The 13,830-nt window shown below is 39.8% G+C and overlaps 1 protein-coding gene across 6 annotated transcripts in view; it reads right to left on the bottom strand.

The window, feature by feature from the left end:
* Positions 1-380: 380 nt before the first annotated feature.
* The window catches only part of LOC122550529 (LIM domain only protein 7), a 229,781-nt gene continuing 216,331 nt past the window's right edge, over positions 381-13,830 (bottom strand). For all 6 annotated transcript variants that reach the window (XM_087987949.1, XM_087987954.1, XM_087987953.1 and 3 more), the window contains 5 exons: positions 13,293-13,521; positions 7,727-7,969; positions 5,139-5,247; positions 3,220-3,322; positions 381-1,180 (listed from right to left, as the gene is read on the bottom strand). In XM_087987949.1, the coding sequence (XP_087844075.1) occupies positions 1,158-1,180; positions 3,220-3,322; positions 5,139-5,247; positions 7,727-7,969; positions 13,293-13,521 (707 nt within the window). In that variant the 3' untranslated portion in view covers positions 381-1,157. The remainder of the gene's footprint in view (positions 1,181-3,219; positions 3,323-5,138; positions 5,248-7,726; positions 7,970-13,292; positions 13,522-13,830) is intronic.

Below are 13,830 nucleotides of genomic sequence, written 5' to 3'. Positions count from 1 at the left end.
CAGCAATCATTGGGTGCTCCGTTACTTGCCCTGCTAGTTATCACAAAAGCAAAACAGGTTTGTTCCTTTCATAAATCCAAAATGACAGTAATCAAACCATAATTTTCTAAGTGCCCTGATATCATGCACCTATAGATTGAATCTAGCAATTCCCCTATTACCAAAGTCCGCATAACTAACCTATAGTTACCTTTATTGCTTTTCCTCCTGTGCGCAAAGAGTTTGAAGGCTCCCACTCAGACAAAATATTCTCAATTTGTCGCAGCATTGCTTCACGGTGTAAAACAAAATGATGCAGTTCTGCTATTTACCAGCATACAAATTCTCACTTGTTTACATATCTCTCAAAGTGTTTTTCAATATTCAAATCAAGACGATGACTGGAGGATTTATTTTTTATTTATAAACATAAGTCAACACAAAAATTATTTTTTTTTCCTTTTATCTTTTTTTCAAAAATATTTAACTGGATATCCATCGGTTCCACGAAGCTAAGAGTAAATCACAGAAATTTTGATTTTGTATCTTTGAAGCTCCTTAATGTCAGAGGTCTGTACATTTGACATACATGCAATATGTGCATGACTTCTTTCTTTTAACCTGTCCCTCATTTTAGAAAACGTTACATTTTTCCATATATGCCCATTCAACAGAAATATAATGGGAATGCACATAGCAAACATATGCACTGAGATAACTTACTGCAATATGACAATTCTTACATGAAATCTATCAAAGTTTCAAGACAGATACATTAAGTAGAATACATCATAAATGCGCTCTACAAGAAGCAATATAAACACAAAGGCAAAGTTGGCTTCCTTGCCCATCCACCAACAGCTCATCAGCTTGATAAATAAATGTTATGGAATCGCAAACACTTAGTATTATACACCATGCATTCCCTTATCTACTGTACATGCTTAGTCTTCAAGGAAACAAATTTAAGGTCATTTAAATTGAGCAGTCACCCCATTTGCAGTCAAATTGTGATAAAAGTTAAAATTTCATATGAGGCACATTATTTGATGCACTCTGGCCGTAAAAAGCGAAAATTTAACCTTTTCATTCATGTGGAGTATCTAAGTTATAGTGCTCAGCCAAGATTCTCCTCTTCTTCTATGTGTAGCAATATCTTTGAACCTCTTGGAGTTTCCTCAAATAGGCACGGACTGTCCAGCTGTTGTTTTTTAAAAACATAATACAACAAATCAAGACTATTGAGTATCAACATTCTTTTCAACAGCTTCTGATGAACCAGTGCAAAATAACAGAAGTCCTGACATTATTGCTGCAATGAGACAGAGTACAAGGTTTCACCCAAACTTGTTTCCAGTACAGTGGGACCATTCTATGAAGAGATGTTGCATAAACAAGGTAAGAGTTTGAAGAATGAAAGGTGATACTTCAAGGGAGAGACAGGGTAGCTACAACTAAGATGCTATCCCTAGATGGAAAGTCTAAAACCAGGCTGCATGGTTGAAAATTAAAGTTGATGCCAATTAGGCCTGAGATGAGGAGAAATTATTTTCCTCAGAAGGTTTTGAACCGTCAGAATTCCACACCAGAGGGCTGCAAAGGCTCGGTCTTTGTGCATGATTAAGGAAGAGATTGAAAGATTTTTGATAACTAATGGTGCACTGGTTCTAGAAATAAGTTGAGTAAAAGGCATTGAAGTGTTCAATCAGCTGTGACCATATCAAGTTGTGGAGCAGGCGCAAATGAGTATATACTCTATTTCTGTTACTATGAAATAGCCAGTGTTCCTTGCACATTGGAAAATAGTCATTAGAATACAGAAAAAACTTTGCAATTTGACAGTGGAGGATTTCAGTGATGGTTTGTATTTAGATTTTGTTAAATACGCTATGGTATTATTTAAATATAAAGTAAAACAAAGAAATTAAAGTGAACATTCCACTCAGATTTGGACTGGCTTGAGTCAATGTTGTAACAAAAGTATTTAATATCCTGAAATATTAGAAGGAAATTCTAAACATACAAGTTTCTTACAGTTTAACTTCAGGAGGAAGGATCCTAAAACAACACAGTAGCTCAGTGGTTAGCACTGCTGCCTCAACACCAGGGTTCTGGGTTCGATCCCAGCCTCGGGTGACTGTCTGTGTGGAGATTGCACATTCTCCCCGTGTCTGCGTGGATTTCCTCTGGGTGCTCCGGTTTCCTCCCACAGTCACAAAGATGTGCAGGCCAGGTGAATTGGCTATACTAAATTGCCCGTGGTGTTGGGTGCATTAGTCAGAGGGAAATGGGTCGAGGTGGGTCAGTGTGGACTTGTTAGGCTGAAGGGCCTGTTTCCACACTGTAGGGAATCTAGTCTAATCTAATTCAGATCAAAATACCTTGCTCTCAAATTTATTTTTAAAAAAAATGGACATGCATCTCCAATCTCAGATATGCAACTGTGAAATGAGAGTCTGTTCTGTGATGCTGACCAAGGCTAGAAACCAAAATTACATTTGGGAAATTCAACTTGACAAAGTGTAACCCAAGAAAGGAAATGAAGTAGTAGATACCCTTTAGAAGAAATGAATGCGTCAAACTTGAGGTAATTCAGAAGTGTCATAATGACCCTTTTAATAGAGATACATTTTTCAAATGGTTCAGCAAGTTCATATGTTTGAACTCTAATTAAAACCTCCATGAGCAGGTTCTCTTTCAGGACTGATTCAATCCATCCCTGTTTCACAGCATGTATGATCTGTAGGAGTACACATGACACACCTTTGGTTCATTTCTCCACTTCCCAAATTTTCTTATATTTCCTAAGTTTCCCACTTCACAAAAATGATTTACTTCAACAAATACTCATTGGCTGGATGCTAAGCAATTTGGGACATCCTGCAGTCTAGAAAGGCGCTATGTAAACGGAACACTTTTTAAAAAAAAATCCATCATATTCAAATCAACTCTATCTTAATTATGAGGAGAAATGTAGAACTATGTTTTTATGAATAGCTTTACCTGGTATTAGAGGAAAGCACGAGAAAGAAAGACAGGAACTGGAAGTGACTGGAGGTCAGGCAAATGAAGGCAAGTTTTTAGGTACTCAAGATTTTTCAGATTATGAAGAAAACCAAAGCGGAATAAATTGGGTTCATAAAGGAGTGGTGATATTCTAACTTGGCTCCCATGATCACACACAAGCTTGATGTTTATCTCTCAGTAGATTCAGGACGCTGCTTCTGAACTTCTATTTACCTTTGTACTGGATGTAGCAGGCGTTACAATAGAGTTTGTTATTCCGTACTCTGACCTCTGCTCCAGATTCTGTACCTCCAAGGTCAATGCTGCACAAGATGCACTGTGTACGAGACCAAATTTACTTATTTACATTTTTAAAGACATTTCACAACTGTTGGAATTTAAAGATAGGGATGAAGTTTGTGCGAAGATTTGTAGCTTGGGTGCTCGTTGTTTGGTTCTGTTCGCCGAGCTGGAAGTTTTTGTTGCAAACGTTTCGTCCCCTGGCTAGGCGACATCATCAGTGCTTGGGAGCCTCCTGCGAAGCGCTTCTTTGATGTTTCCTCCGGTGTTTATAGTGGTCTGTCCCTGCCGCTTCCGGTTGTCAGTTTCAGCTGTCCGCTGAAACAAACACATCGACCTGGACCCAATATACCAACCACTACAGCGGACAGCTGAAACTGACAACCGGAAGCGGCAGGGACAGACCACTATAAACACCGGAGGAAACATCAAAGAAGCACTTCACCGGAGGCTCCCAAGCACTGATGATGTCGCCTAGCCAGGGGACGAAACATTTGCAACAAAAACTTCCAGCTCGGCGAACAGAACCACAACATAGGGATGAAGTCAGAAAGCGACAACATTTCTTTTCACTGGTCCACTCAGCTTGAATTTAACTTTTTTCCTCCAATTTCATGGCAAAGAATAGTAATTGGCTGTTTAACAAACAGGATAGGTCACAAGTTCTCCCCCATTAACCACTAACTGGGTATCTCACTGGTGACAGAACAAACAGTTCAGTTCCACCAAAACAATTACTTCCCTCCCATTCATGTGATGTATTTTTTGGGAGGGTGGGTTTGTAGCATTAAACCCAGATTACCTGCCCACCCACTCTTGAAGAGGCTTTTTGGGCAGTGAAAGGATAGGGAAGTAGATGTCAATAATTTAATGGTATGGTACCTTTCACCTGGTTTGGTGAGAGGTGCCAAAGAGAAAATCCACAACTATGACTGAAGAGTTGGCGAGTTCTTTCTTTTGGGAGAAGAGTCAGCAAGATTGATTAGGGACCATTATCACAAGACAAATCCCTTTTGTTTTGTATAAAGCTGAACAGATTTAGTAAAGGCTTGTAAAAAAGTAATGCATCCTAGCATTTTGACCAAAGCACATTGGATCAGTAAAGAAAATCTACAAATACTTCAGAGGCAGGAGAACTAAATAACATTTGGCCAAATATAATGATATTTAATTTACTAGATCATGCATAAACTAAACCATGGCTTTAAAGAAAATCTTCAAATCAAGCTGAAGTGGTCTTTCAAAAGTCATGTTGCCTCTTTCACGAGTATATTAGCATGAAATAAGGTATGTAGTTGTACTCTGCACTGGGAAGTTGAGTACCAAATGTGTTAATGAAGGTGAAAATATAGCATTAGCAGGAAGTGGAATTATGGGTGTCAGCAGGATTAACCAAAAACAAATTACAGGTAAACAACAAGGTGATATGATACTGATTTGCACAAACTAAACCAAAAAAGTGATGAGTCATCCATTTTTGCTGAAAATTAAAAGCTTGTTAATAATAGAAGCACAAGCAGGATAGTGTTAAGCTATGCCAATCTGAAACAGAACCAAAGTTATGATCATAAATTATTGACACAAATTGTCCCATGTTAATTAGTATGACATCAAAATGCTTCCATACCAGCTGCAGAAACCATGCAAAATTCAAATCCGAATAAAACAAAGTAATATTTTTTCTTGCAAATCACCTTCCAATAATTGCAATGCATTTTAGAATGTCTGCATGGTTTCATACATAAAAATATCAATACAAAGGCTACTGGCAGAGTTCTAAGCAAGCATGCAGGTCTTCAGCAGACATTTTTCATGATTGCTTAACCTCTCTCATGGCTGGTCCCTATCCTCACCTTAAAACATTGTAAGTGATAACAAAGACCAAGAGATTCGATGATCATGGCAGCTCCTCTGCCCAGGGGGTTATCACAGTATGAACAGATCTTCTTTCCACTTATTGACCTGGATACAGAACAAAAAGGCGACCAACTATATAAAGGCTATACAGGCATGAGAATTAATTATACTAATTCTGTGGGATGTTCAAGTCTTTAATTGGTTGAAACATTATGGTCAATGAAAAGTAGCAATATACAAGTCCAGTAGGAAAATTGGAGTCCTTATGTTGCCCTGCAGTCCATGAATTCAATCGTTGATAACTTTCCATCAGCAAAGATGGCCTCAAACTTTCACGAGACTATTGTACAGGAGAAATTTATACAAGACAAAACAACAAAATACCCTACACAAAGAAAATCTGCTCATACACAAGAACCTCCAGTTCAGCTTTGAAGTTATTTCGCACATTTTAAAGATAGACAGTTTAAGCTGGCAGCAAGACCCTGGGCTGTTTAACAGATGGACTAAAACCTCACTGATTATTGCTGTATATTTTCTATCATTTCAGAAGTGAGTCAATACATTCATATTCCAACATTAGTATTATATTATTTGAGCCAAGGCTTTATTTGTCTATAAATAAGTGGCCTTCCTACATGGTGTCTGATTTCACCAATTCCAAAATAGCTGTCCATTTGACCTGGTATAAAAATCTAGTCGTGTCTTCTGTCACTGTCAATCAACACATCCTGATAATTGCTAGTTAAAAGTTTTTTTTTTGTTAACGGCAACACTACAGTGATTTCTACAGCTCCAAATTTTCAACATCTTGAATTTCATCAATTGATCAGTGAGTGCCAGCATGGGTTTGTCATAAAGAGGCCATGCCTAAATAACTTGACTACATTTTTTGAAGAGGTGGTTAAATTCATGCATACGTGGACATCCAGAAAACACTTGATTAGTCTCTTGTGAGGAACTTATCAGCTAGAATTAAGGTCAAATTATTGATCCAGTTAGGAAATCGGATGAGTAGGCAGAGGCAGAGAGTTTGGTTGTTTGGCAAGTAGGGCGGCACGGTGGCTCAGTGGTTAGCACTGCTGCCTCACAGCACCAGGGTCCCAGGTTTGGGTGACGTCTGTGTGGAGTTTGCACGTTCTCCGTGTCTGCGTGGGTTTCCTCCGGGTGCTCCGGTTTCCTCCCACAGTCACAAAGATGTGCAGGTCAGGTGAATTGTCATGCTAAATTGCCCATAGAGTTAGGTGCGTCATTCAGAGGGAAACGGGTCTGGGTGGGTTACTCTTCGGAGGATCGGTGTGGGCTTGTTGGGCCAAAGGGCCTGTTTCCACACTGTAGGGAATCGGAATCTAACCTAATCTAAATACTCTAATTGGCAGGTTGCAACAAGTGTTGTTCCACAATGATTCTCACCTATTCACCATATTTACTAAGGAACAGATGTCCATAAATCTAAGATAACACACGTTAAATGACAAGGCAAAGATTAGCAACATTGTACGAAACATATTTGCAGGGGTAAACGTATAGAGAGATAACAACAGATTAAATGGCAATTGAATTCAATGTAAATCAATTTGATCTACAAAGAATAGAGTAGGATCATTTCTTCTTGGTATAAAGCTAGAGATAGCAAAGAAGCTTGCACGTCAACGTACAAAATGTAATGAACTGGTTCAGAAAATAACAATAAAGGTAAATGGAATGCTAGTTTTTATATTTTTATAGGAAAAAGAGTAAAAGATATACTTCACTAGAGAGAGCACAGACGAGACAGCAGTTGGAGTATCATGAGTAGTTCTCGGCTTTTACCAACTTTAGGAAGGGATATTGGTCTTTAAGTGGGTAACACAGCTTCACTTGAATGATGTCTGAACTCCAAATTTTAAAATGCCAGCAAAAATAACATAATTGTGGACTATATTCTCTAGGATTTAGAAGCTTAATGGGTGATTTGATCTAAGATTAAGACACAACTAAGAACAGTTTGGAAGAAACTCTTTCCTCTGCCTGGGGATTCTAAGAGCAAAAGAGTCTAAAAGTTAGAGTCAGACTTTTTTAGAGTAACATCAGAAGACAATTTTTCATGCAAAGTATGGTAGAACACTGGAATTCTCTTTTGCAAATGGCAAATTTTAAACTGAGAAAACTAGAATATTTGTAAAATAACTTGTTTAAGGGATATGGAGGAAAGGAGGATATATGAAGTTATTTCATGGATCAGTCATAATCTGAGGTGATGGAACAGGCTGGATAGCTAAATAGTTTACTTCTATTCCTATGATGCAAATATGGAGTATTAATAACAAGTCTTGCATTACGTTTTGAAATAGACAACATACTAACAAGGAAACAAGTGACATTGATAAATATACAGGTATTTCATCACTTATGATTATACAAATTCAGAAAGCATCCAAGCCGTTCCATGGAAGTGTCTAAAAATGCCAAGAACCAGTGAGTTAATGTGAAAGAATTTTCCATGTAAATGCAAGAAACTATTCTTAAGTATAGAAGGGGCACTGAAATATACATAAGAAACACAGTAACACTGCAAAACATTTTCATTCTAAAGATCAAATACCTATTGCTTTGTAGTATCTGGGACTGACTGGTTGGCGCAACAGAAGGATTCTTGGTCCATGATGCTGTTCTCAATGATCCAGTGGATTGAGGCGGTAAGGTTGATGATGCAGTGCGCATATAAGAGCGGTTTGAGGTGGAGATTGGATAATAACCAGGTCCCTTTCCCGAGGAATGTGTTGGCTCTGCATTTGTTCCCCAGTTGTTTGTCTTTGGAGCATCTAAGTTGTCTAAAGATTCACCCCTGAAATAAAGAGTAATCATAATATTTCTGGGCTGCATGGTGATATGTGCATGTGTAATCTGGCACAGAACTAGCTTCCATTGCCTTTAATCAGCAAACATGGATTACAAAAACCCATAACAAGCTTTAGGAATTGCCAAAAGACATAGTAATGCACTGAGAATTAAAATCTGCAAACTTGCATCAATCTTGAGGTGATCAATTAATTAGGCCTGTCACTTCCCTTTTCTTCCAAATACATTCATTTGTCCAACTAGTGGTGGTGATGAGGAAGAATAGTTCACATTAATGCAACACCCAAGGAGCTTCCATCCACAACAATTAAAATCTTGCACAGGGCAGCCTTGCTACATTTATTTTCTAAAACAGAGCTTCACTTGGACTTGTGGGTGGGATGGTGGCTCAGTTGTTAGCACTGCTGCCTCTCAGCACATGGGAGCCAGGTTCGATTCCACCCTCATGCGAATGTCTGTGTGGAGTTTACACATTCTTGCCATATCTGCGTGGGTTTACTCAGTCCAAATATGGTGCAGGCTAGGTGAGTTGGCCATGCTAACTTTACCATAGTGTCAATCTAGGTGGGTTGGCCATGGGATTCAGGGTTATAAGGATGGTGTGGGTCTGGTTGGGATACTCTTTGGAGGGTGAGCGTGGACGCAACAAATCAAATGGTCTGCTTCCACACCGTAGAGATTATATGATTCAATGATTGTGCTTATCTTTGTACCTTACTCCGCCATCTCCAGCAGGATAGTGCAACCAAACATCTCTTCCCTGCCCATCCTGCAGGGATCATTCCCTTGACAATACCCAGGCCCACCACTCCTTCACTCCCAATACCTTTTCACCACCACCTGGGTAGCATGGTGGGCTCAGTGGTTAGCACTGCTGCCTCCCAACACCAGGAATCTGGGTTCGAGTCCCACCTCAGGTGACTGTCTGCGTGGGTTTCCTCCCGGTGCTCCGGTTCCCTCCCACAATCCAAAGATGTCGTTAGGTGAATTGGCCATGCTAAATTGCCCATAGTGTTAGGTGCATTAGTCAGGGGTAAATAAAGGGTTGGGGAATGGGTCTGGGTGGGTTACTCTTCGGAGGGTCAATGTGGACTTGTTGGGCTGAAGGGCCTGTTTCCATACTGTAGGGAATCTAATCTATCACCTTCTCATGCAACTGAGGAAAGTGTAACGCTTGCTCCTTTACCTCTTCCATCCTCACTGTCCAAGGCTCCAAACCCACCTTGCAGGTGAAGTAGTATTTTACTTGTACTTCTTCCCACTTGATCTACTGTATTTGCAAAGCAATCTCCTCTACACTGGCGAGACCAAATGTTGACTGGGTGACTGTTTCGTGGGACACCCCTGCTCTGTAAGAACGATCCTAACTTCTAGTCACTTCAACGAACCACTTACTCTCATACTAACATTGTTTGCTGTAGGTCTGCTACAGTGTTTTATTGATATACACCATAAGCAGGAGGAACAGCACATCGTTTTTCTTTTTAGGTACTTTCCAGGGCTTGTTGTGTTAAACAATTTCAGAGCATGAAATCTGACCTATTTTGATTCCCTGCCTCTCATGGTCTTGTTTGCATGGATTTGCTCGGCGCAGAGCTGATCAGCTTTTAGCTATTAACACCATTATCATTCACTCTTCATCCCAACGTCTTCCCTAGTACCATGAACATGCTCTTGGTGTTTTGCACTGGGCACCTTTCACATCTATTCTACTTATTTCCCCTGACCCTGCTCTCCACCTTTACAACTTCATAAAAACCATTACCTTTTCGCTCCCTTCAGTTCAGTTATATTTTACACAAAATATTAACTCTTTCTCCACAGACACTGCTGTATTTCTTCAGAATATACTGTGTTTTAAATTTAAGATACCCAGCATCCACAGTACTTTTAATGACTTGGACTTGGTTGCTTTAACATTTTATTATTCTAATTTGTACTTGCCCATCCCATTTGTATGTAACAGCCTGAGATTATGCATCTAATCAAGTTATTTTCACCTGAAGATCTCACCAAAGTTTTGGCAGTAGGGCATGAGAACTTCCCAATACTTGGAAAAGTAAATGTTTTGCACTTAGACAAGGTTTTGGATGGTGGAGAGACAGCAATATTGCTGTAAAAGTACCATTACTCGAATTTATTTCTGTACAATATGGAGTGTACATGGAATTAAATTACCAACCGTGGATTTGCCAGTCATTAATTGCTGCCATTTATTCTTGGCTAAGGCAATGTCTCACAGATCAAAGTGTTTGGTGCATTGGTTTAAACTATTCCATCCAATTACAAACATCCTGTGGGACCATTTATATTCCATGTTCATTTGGCAGCTGCATTGCTGTATATAAACACTTTTTTTTTATTGAATCCTGTGAAGGTCTGAGGACCTAAATACTATTATGAAAAAAAAACCTTAAAGTTTCCTGATAGCTTCAAAATGCTCTGAGGTTATTTCCAGTGCTGTATTGCAAGGAAACAGCAATTAGTGCAAAACTAGCATAGAGTGAGCCAGATGGCTTAACGATATTAAACAGCCATGAAAGATGCAATTATTGTGTTTGAAGGGCGAGATTAGTGCTAAGATTTAATAAAGGGGAAACATCCTTGGTTGTTCTTATAAGGTTTTGTTTTTAACCTGCTTTTTAATATTCGATAAAATTATCTAACGGCTGGTAGCCTGCGCCACATTTCTGACATCATTCCGGCAATATCATTATATCGGTACCTGACATAATACAGCAAGAGACTCTTTTGGGCAGGTCTGATAACATTGACCTTGATACTGGCTTGATCTTTTGGTTACATATCACACTTACTCCATGCACTGAACATCCTCGTTACGTGGGCAAGTCAAAAACAAGTTAGAAAGTAGATAATGATTAGACCAGTGGACACAAACTTAATATTTTTCGTTTTAAAGTTTTTTTCTTGACTTATTTTTCAAACATTTTGATTTTATAGGTAAACTCCAGGAGTTTACTTACAGTACAAGCAAAGGAACACACACACAAACACCTTCCATACCACCAGACGACACAGGAGTAAAAATAGGGCCATTCGGACCATCGGGTCCACTCCATCATTCAAATCACAGCTGATAGGTTTTCCAACCCCACTTCCTGGCTTTCTCCCAGTAACCATTGATCCCCTTGATACTCAAGAACTTATCTATCTCTGTTTTAAATATACTCAATGGTCTGGCCTCCACAAGTTTCTCTGGTAATGAATTCCACCAATTCACCACTCTCTGGCTAAAAGGAGGTTTCTCCATATCTCCATTCTAAAGAGTCTTCCCTTTACTCTAAGGCCATGCCCTCCGGTCCTCATCTCTCCTGCCAAAGGAAACACCTTCCTAACATCCACTCAGTCCAGGTCGTTCAGTACTCAAGTTCCAGCAGATCCCCCCCACTTCATCCTCTAAACTCCACTGAGTATAGCCCCCGAGTCCTCAAACATTCCTCATATGTTAAGCCTTTTGTTACTGGGATTATTCGCATAAACCTCCTCTGGACCCGCTGCAGAGCCAATACGCCTTTCCTGAGGAATGGAGCCCAAAATTGCTTACAATATTCTAAATGTGGTGTAACCAGAGCCTTAGAACTACAACCCAGCTTTTTCATTCTAGTCCTTTTGAGATGAATGACAAGATTGCCTTTGCTTTCCTAACTACTGACTCAACCTGCAAGTTTACCTTGCGAGAATCCTGGGCTGGGACTCCCAAGTCCCTTTGCACTTTAGATTTCTGAATCTTTTCCCTGTTTAGCAAATAGTCCATGCCTCGATTCTTCCCACCAACGTGCATGACCTCACACTTCCCCACATTCTATTTCATCTGCCACTTCTTTGTCCACTCTCCTAACCTGTCCTAAATCTTTCTGCAGTCTCCCCACCTCCTCAATACTACCTGACCGTCCACCTATGTTTGGATCATCTGCCCTCAGTTCCTTCATCCCAATCATTAATGTATAAAGTGAAAAGTTGCGGCCCCAACACTGACCCCTGTGAAATGCCACTAGTCACCTGCTTCCATCCTGAGAAGGACCCCTTTATTCCCACTCTCTGCAAGACAGCCAATCTTCTATCTATGCTAGCATCTTGCCTCCAAAACTATATGGGCCCTTATCTTACTCAGCAGCCTCCAGCACAGCATCTTATCGAATGCCTTCTGGCAGTCCAGATAGATAACATCCATTGGATCGACTTAGTCTAACCTGCTCATTGTCTCCTCAAAGAATTCTAACAGATTTGTCAAGCATGCCTTGCCTTGATGAAACCATGCAAAGTTTGCCCTATTTTACCATGTACTTTCAAGTATTCAGAAATCTCATCCTTCACAATGGACTCCAAAATCTTACCAATGACTGAGGTCAGGCTAATTGGCATATAATTTCCCATCTCTTACCTTGCTCCCTTCTTAAACAGGGGGGGTTACTTAGGTGACTTTCCAGTCCTCTGCCCCCATCCCCTCCCGACTCCAGTGAAACCTGAAAGATCACTAAAGCCTCCACTATTCACTTCAGAACTCTAAGGTATAGCCCATCTGGCCAAGGTGATTTATCCACTTTCAGACCTTTGTTTTTCCAACACCTTCTACTTGGTGATGGCTACCATACTCATCTCTGCCCCCAACTCTCAAATTTTTGGGATATTCTACCTTGAAAACTGACGCAGAGTATTTATTCAGTTAGTCAGCCATTTCTTTGCTCCCCATTACTCCTTCGCCAGCATCATTTTCCAATGGCCCAATGTCCTTGCCATTATTAGACTGATGAATGGATTCTAATTTCAAATAAATGCTGATTGTGCTAATGCTGATCTTGCCTGGCGCACATCCTGTGCAATGTAACTTGTATGCTTCTGTCTAGTATTTTGTCACCTATGATAGTCCTTACTTACTATGATCTGCCTGTACTGCTTGTAAACAAAACCTTTCACTGTACTTAGGTAGATGTGACAATAAACCAATCAAACCAAACCAAGGACCAAAGAAATACTAAATTGTGTTACAAGAGAAAGGGTCTGATCATAGGATAGAACCTTCCTTTACAAATAATGAAGAGGACCTGGGCTCTAGGTCCCACCTGCCTTAGAGGCACATTGTAGCACATGTGAATGGGGTTGATTGAAATTATCTAGATGTATGAATAGGAGTGTTATCAAATGGATAAGTTGACAAAAAATGTGACAATAGGGATAACAATGAGACCTAATGTTCTGCAGGTGGCTAGAGTAACATAGGGTTAGGATATGATCACACCACCTGAATGGAAGATTGAAGACTACTACTGTTACTTTTTTATGGTTATTACCTTCTCATTAATCCATAATTGCTAGATGCAGTCTTATTGGCAATACTGGCACTACGCTGTCTGATCCAGCTATTATCATTCAGGAGCTGGGTCTTTCTGCGCATCTCCTGTAGGATTTTCTGTCGCTCTTGCTCAGCATACGAGAGTGGTGGATCTTGCTGCTGTGAAGATTTTGGTTTCATTTCATTCTTAATCCATGAGTTGTCTGGGACTTTGTGCTTTACGTCACCTAACAACCAAAGCAGAAATCTTTAAGGATCTAAATGTTTTGCCACTGCCCTTTAATCCACCTAAACAATTGAGAACAGCTTATCCCAATTGATGGCTTTTAAATGAACACTCTATTGAGATGGGGTTCTTGTGATTGCAAGTAACCCCCCATTGAAATTGGACTAACTGAACAAACTCAAACCTATATCATATCAGTACTGAAATATAATTCCATAATTCTGCTGATGAATTGGCAAAGCATTTTCTCCAACATAATTATATCATCAGCAAATATCACTTGAATCAATGGGAAGCATTCATTATGGGC

The sequence above is a fragment of the Chiloscyllium plagiosum genome, unplaced genomic scaffold (assembly GCF_037043375.1).
Source record: "Chiloscyllium plagiosum isolate Xiang-an unplaced genomic scaffold, Cpla_swu_hap1 HiC_scaffold_6, whole genome shotgun sequence".
NCBI classification, from domain to species: domain Eukaryota; kingdom Metazoa; phylum Chordata; class Chondrichthyes; order Orectolobiformes; family Hemiscylliidae; genus Chiloscyllium; species Chiloscyllium plagiosum.
The sequence above is the reverse complement of the archived record's forward strand: the minus strand, read 5'-3'. Positions and strand labels throughout refer to the sequence as shown.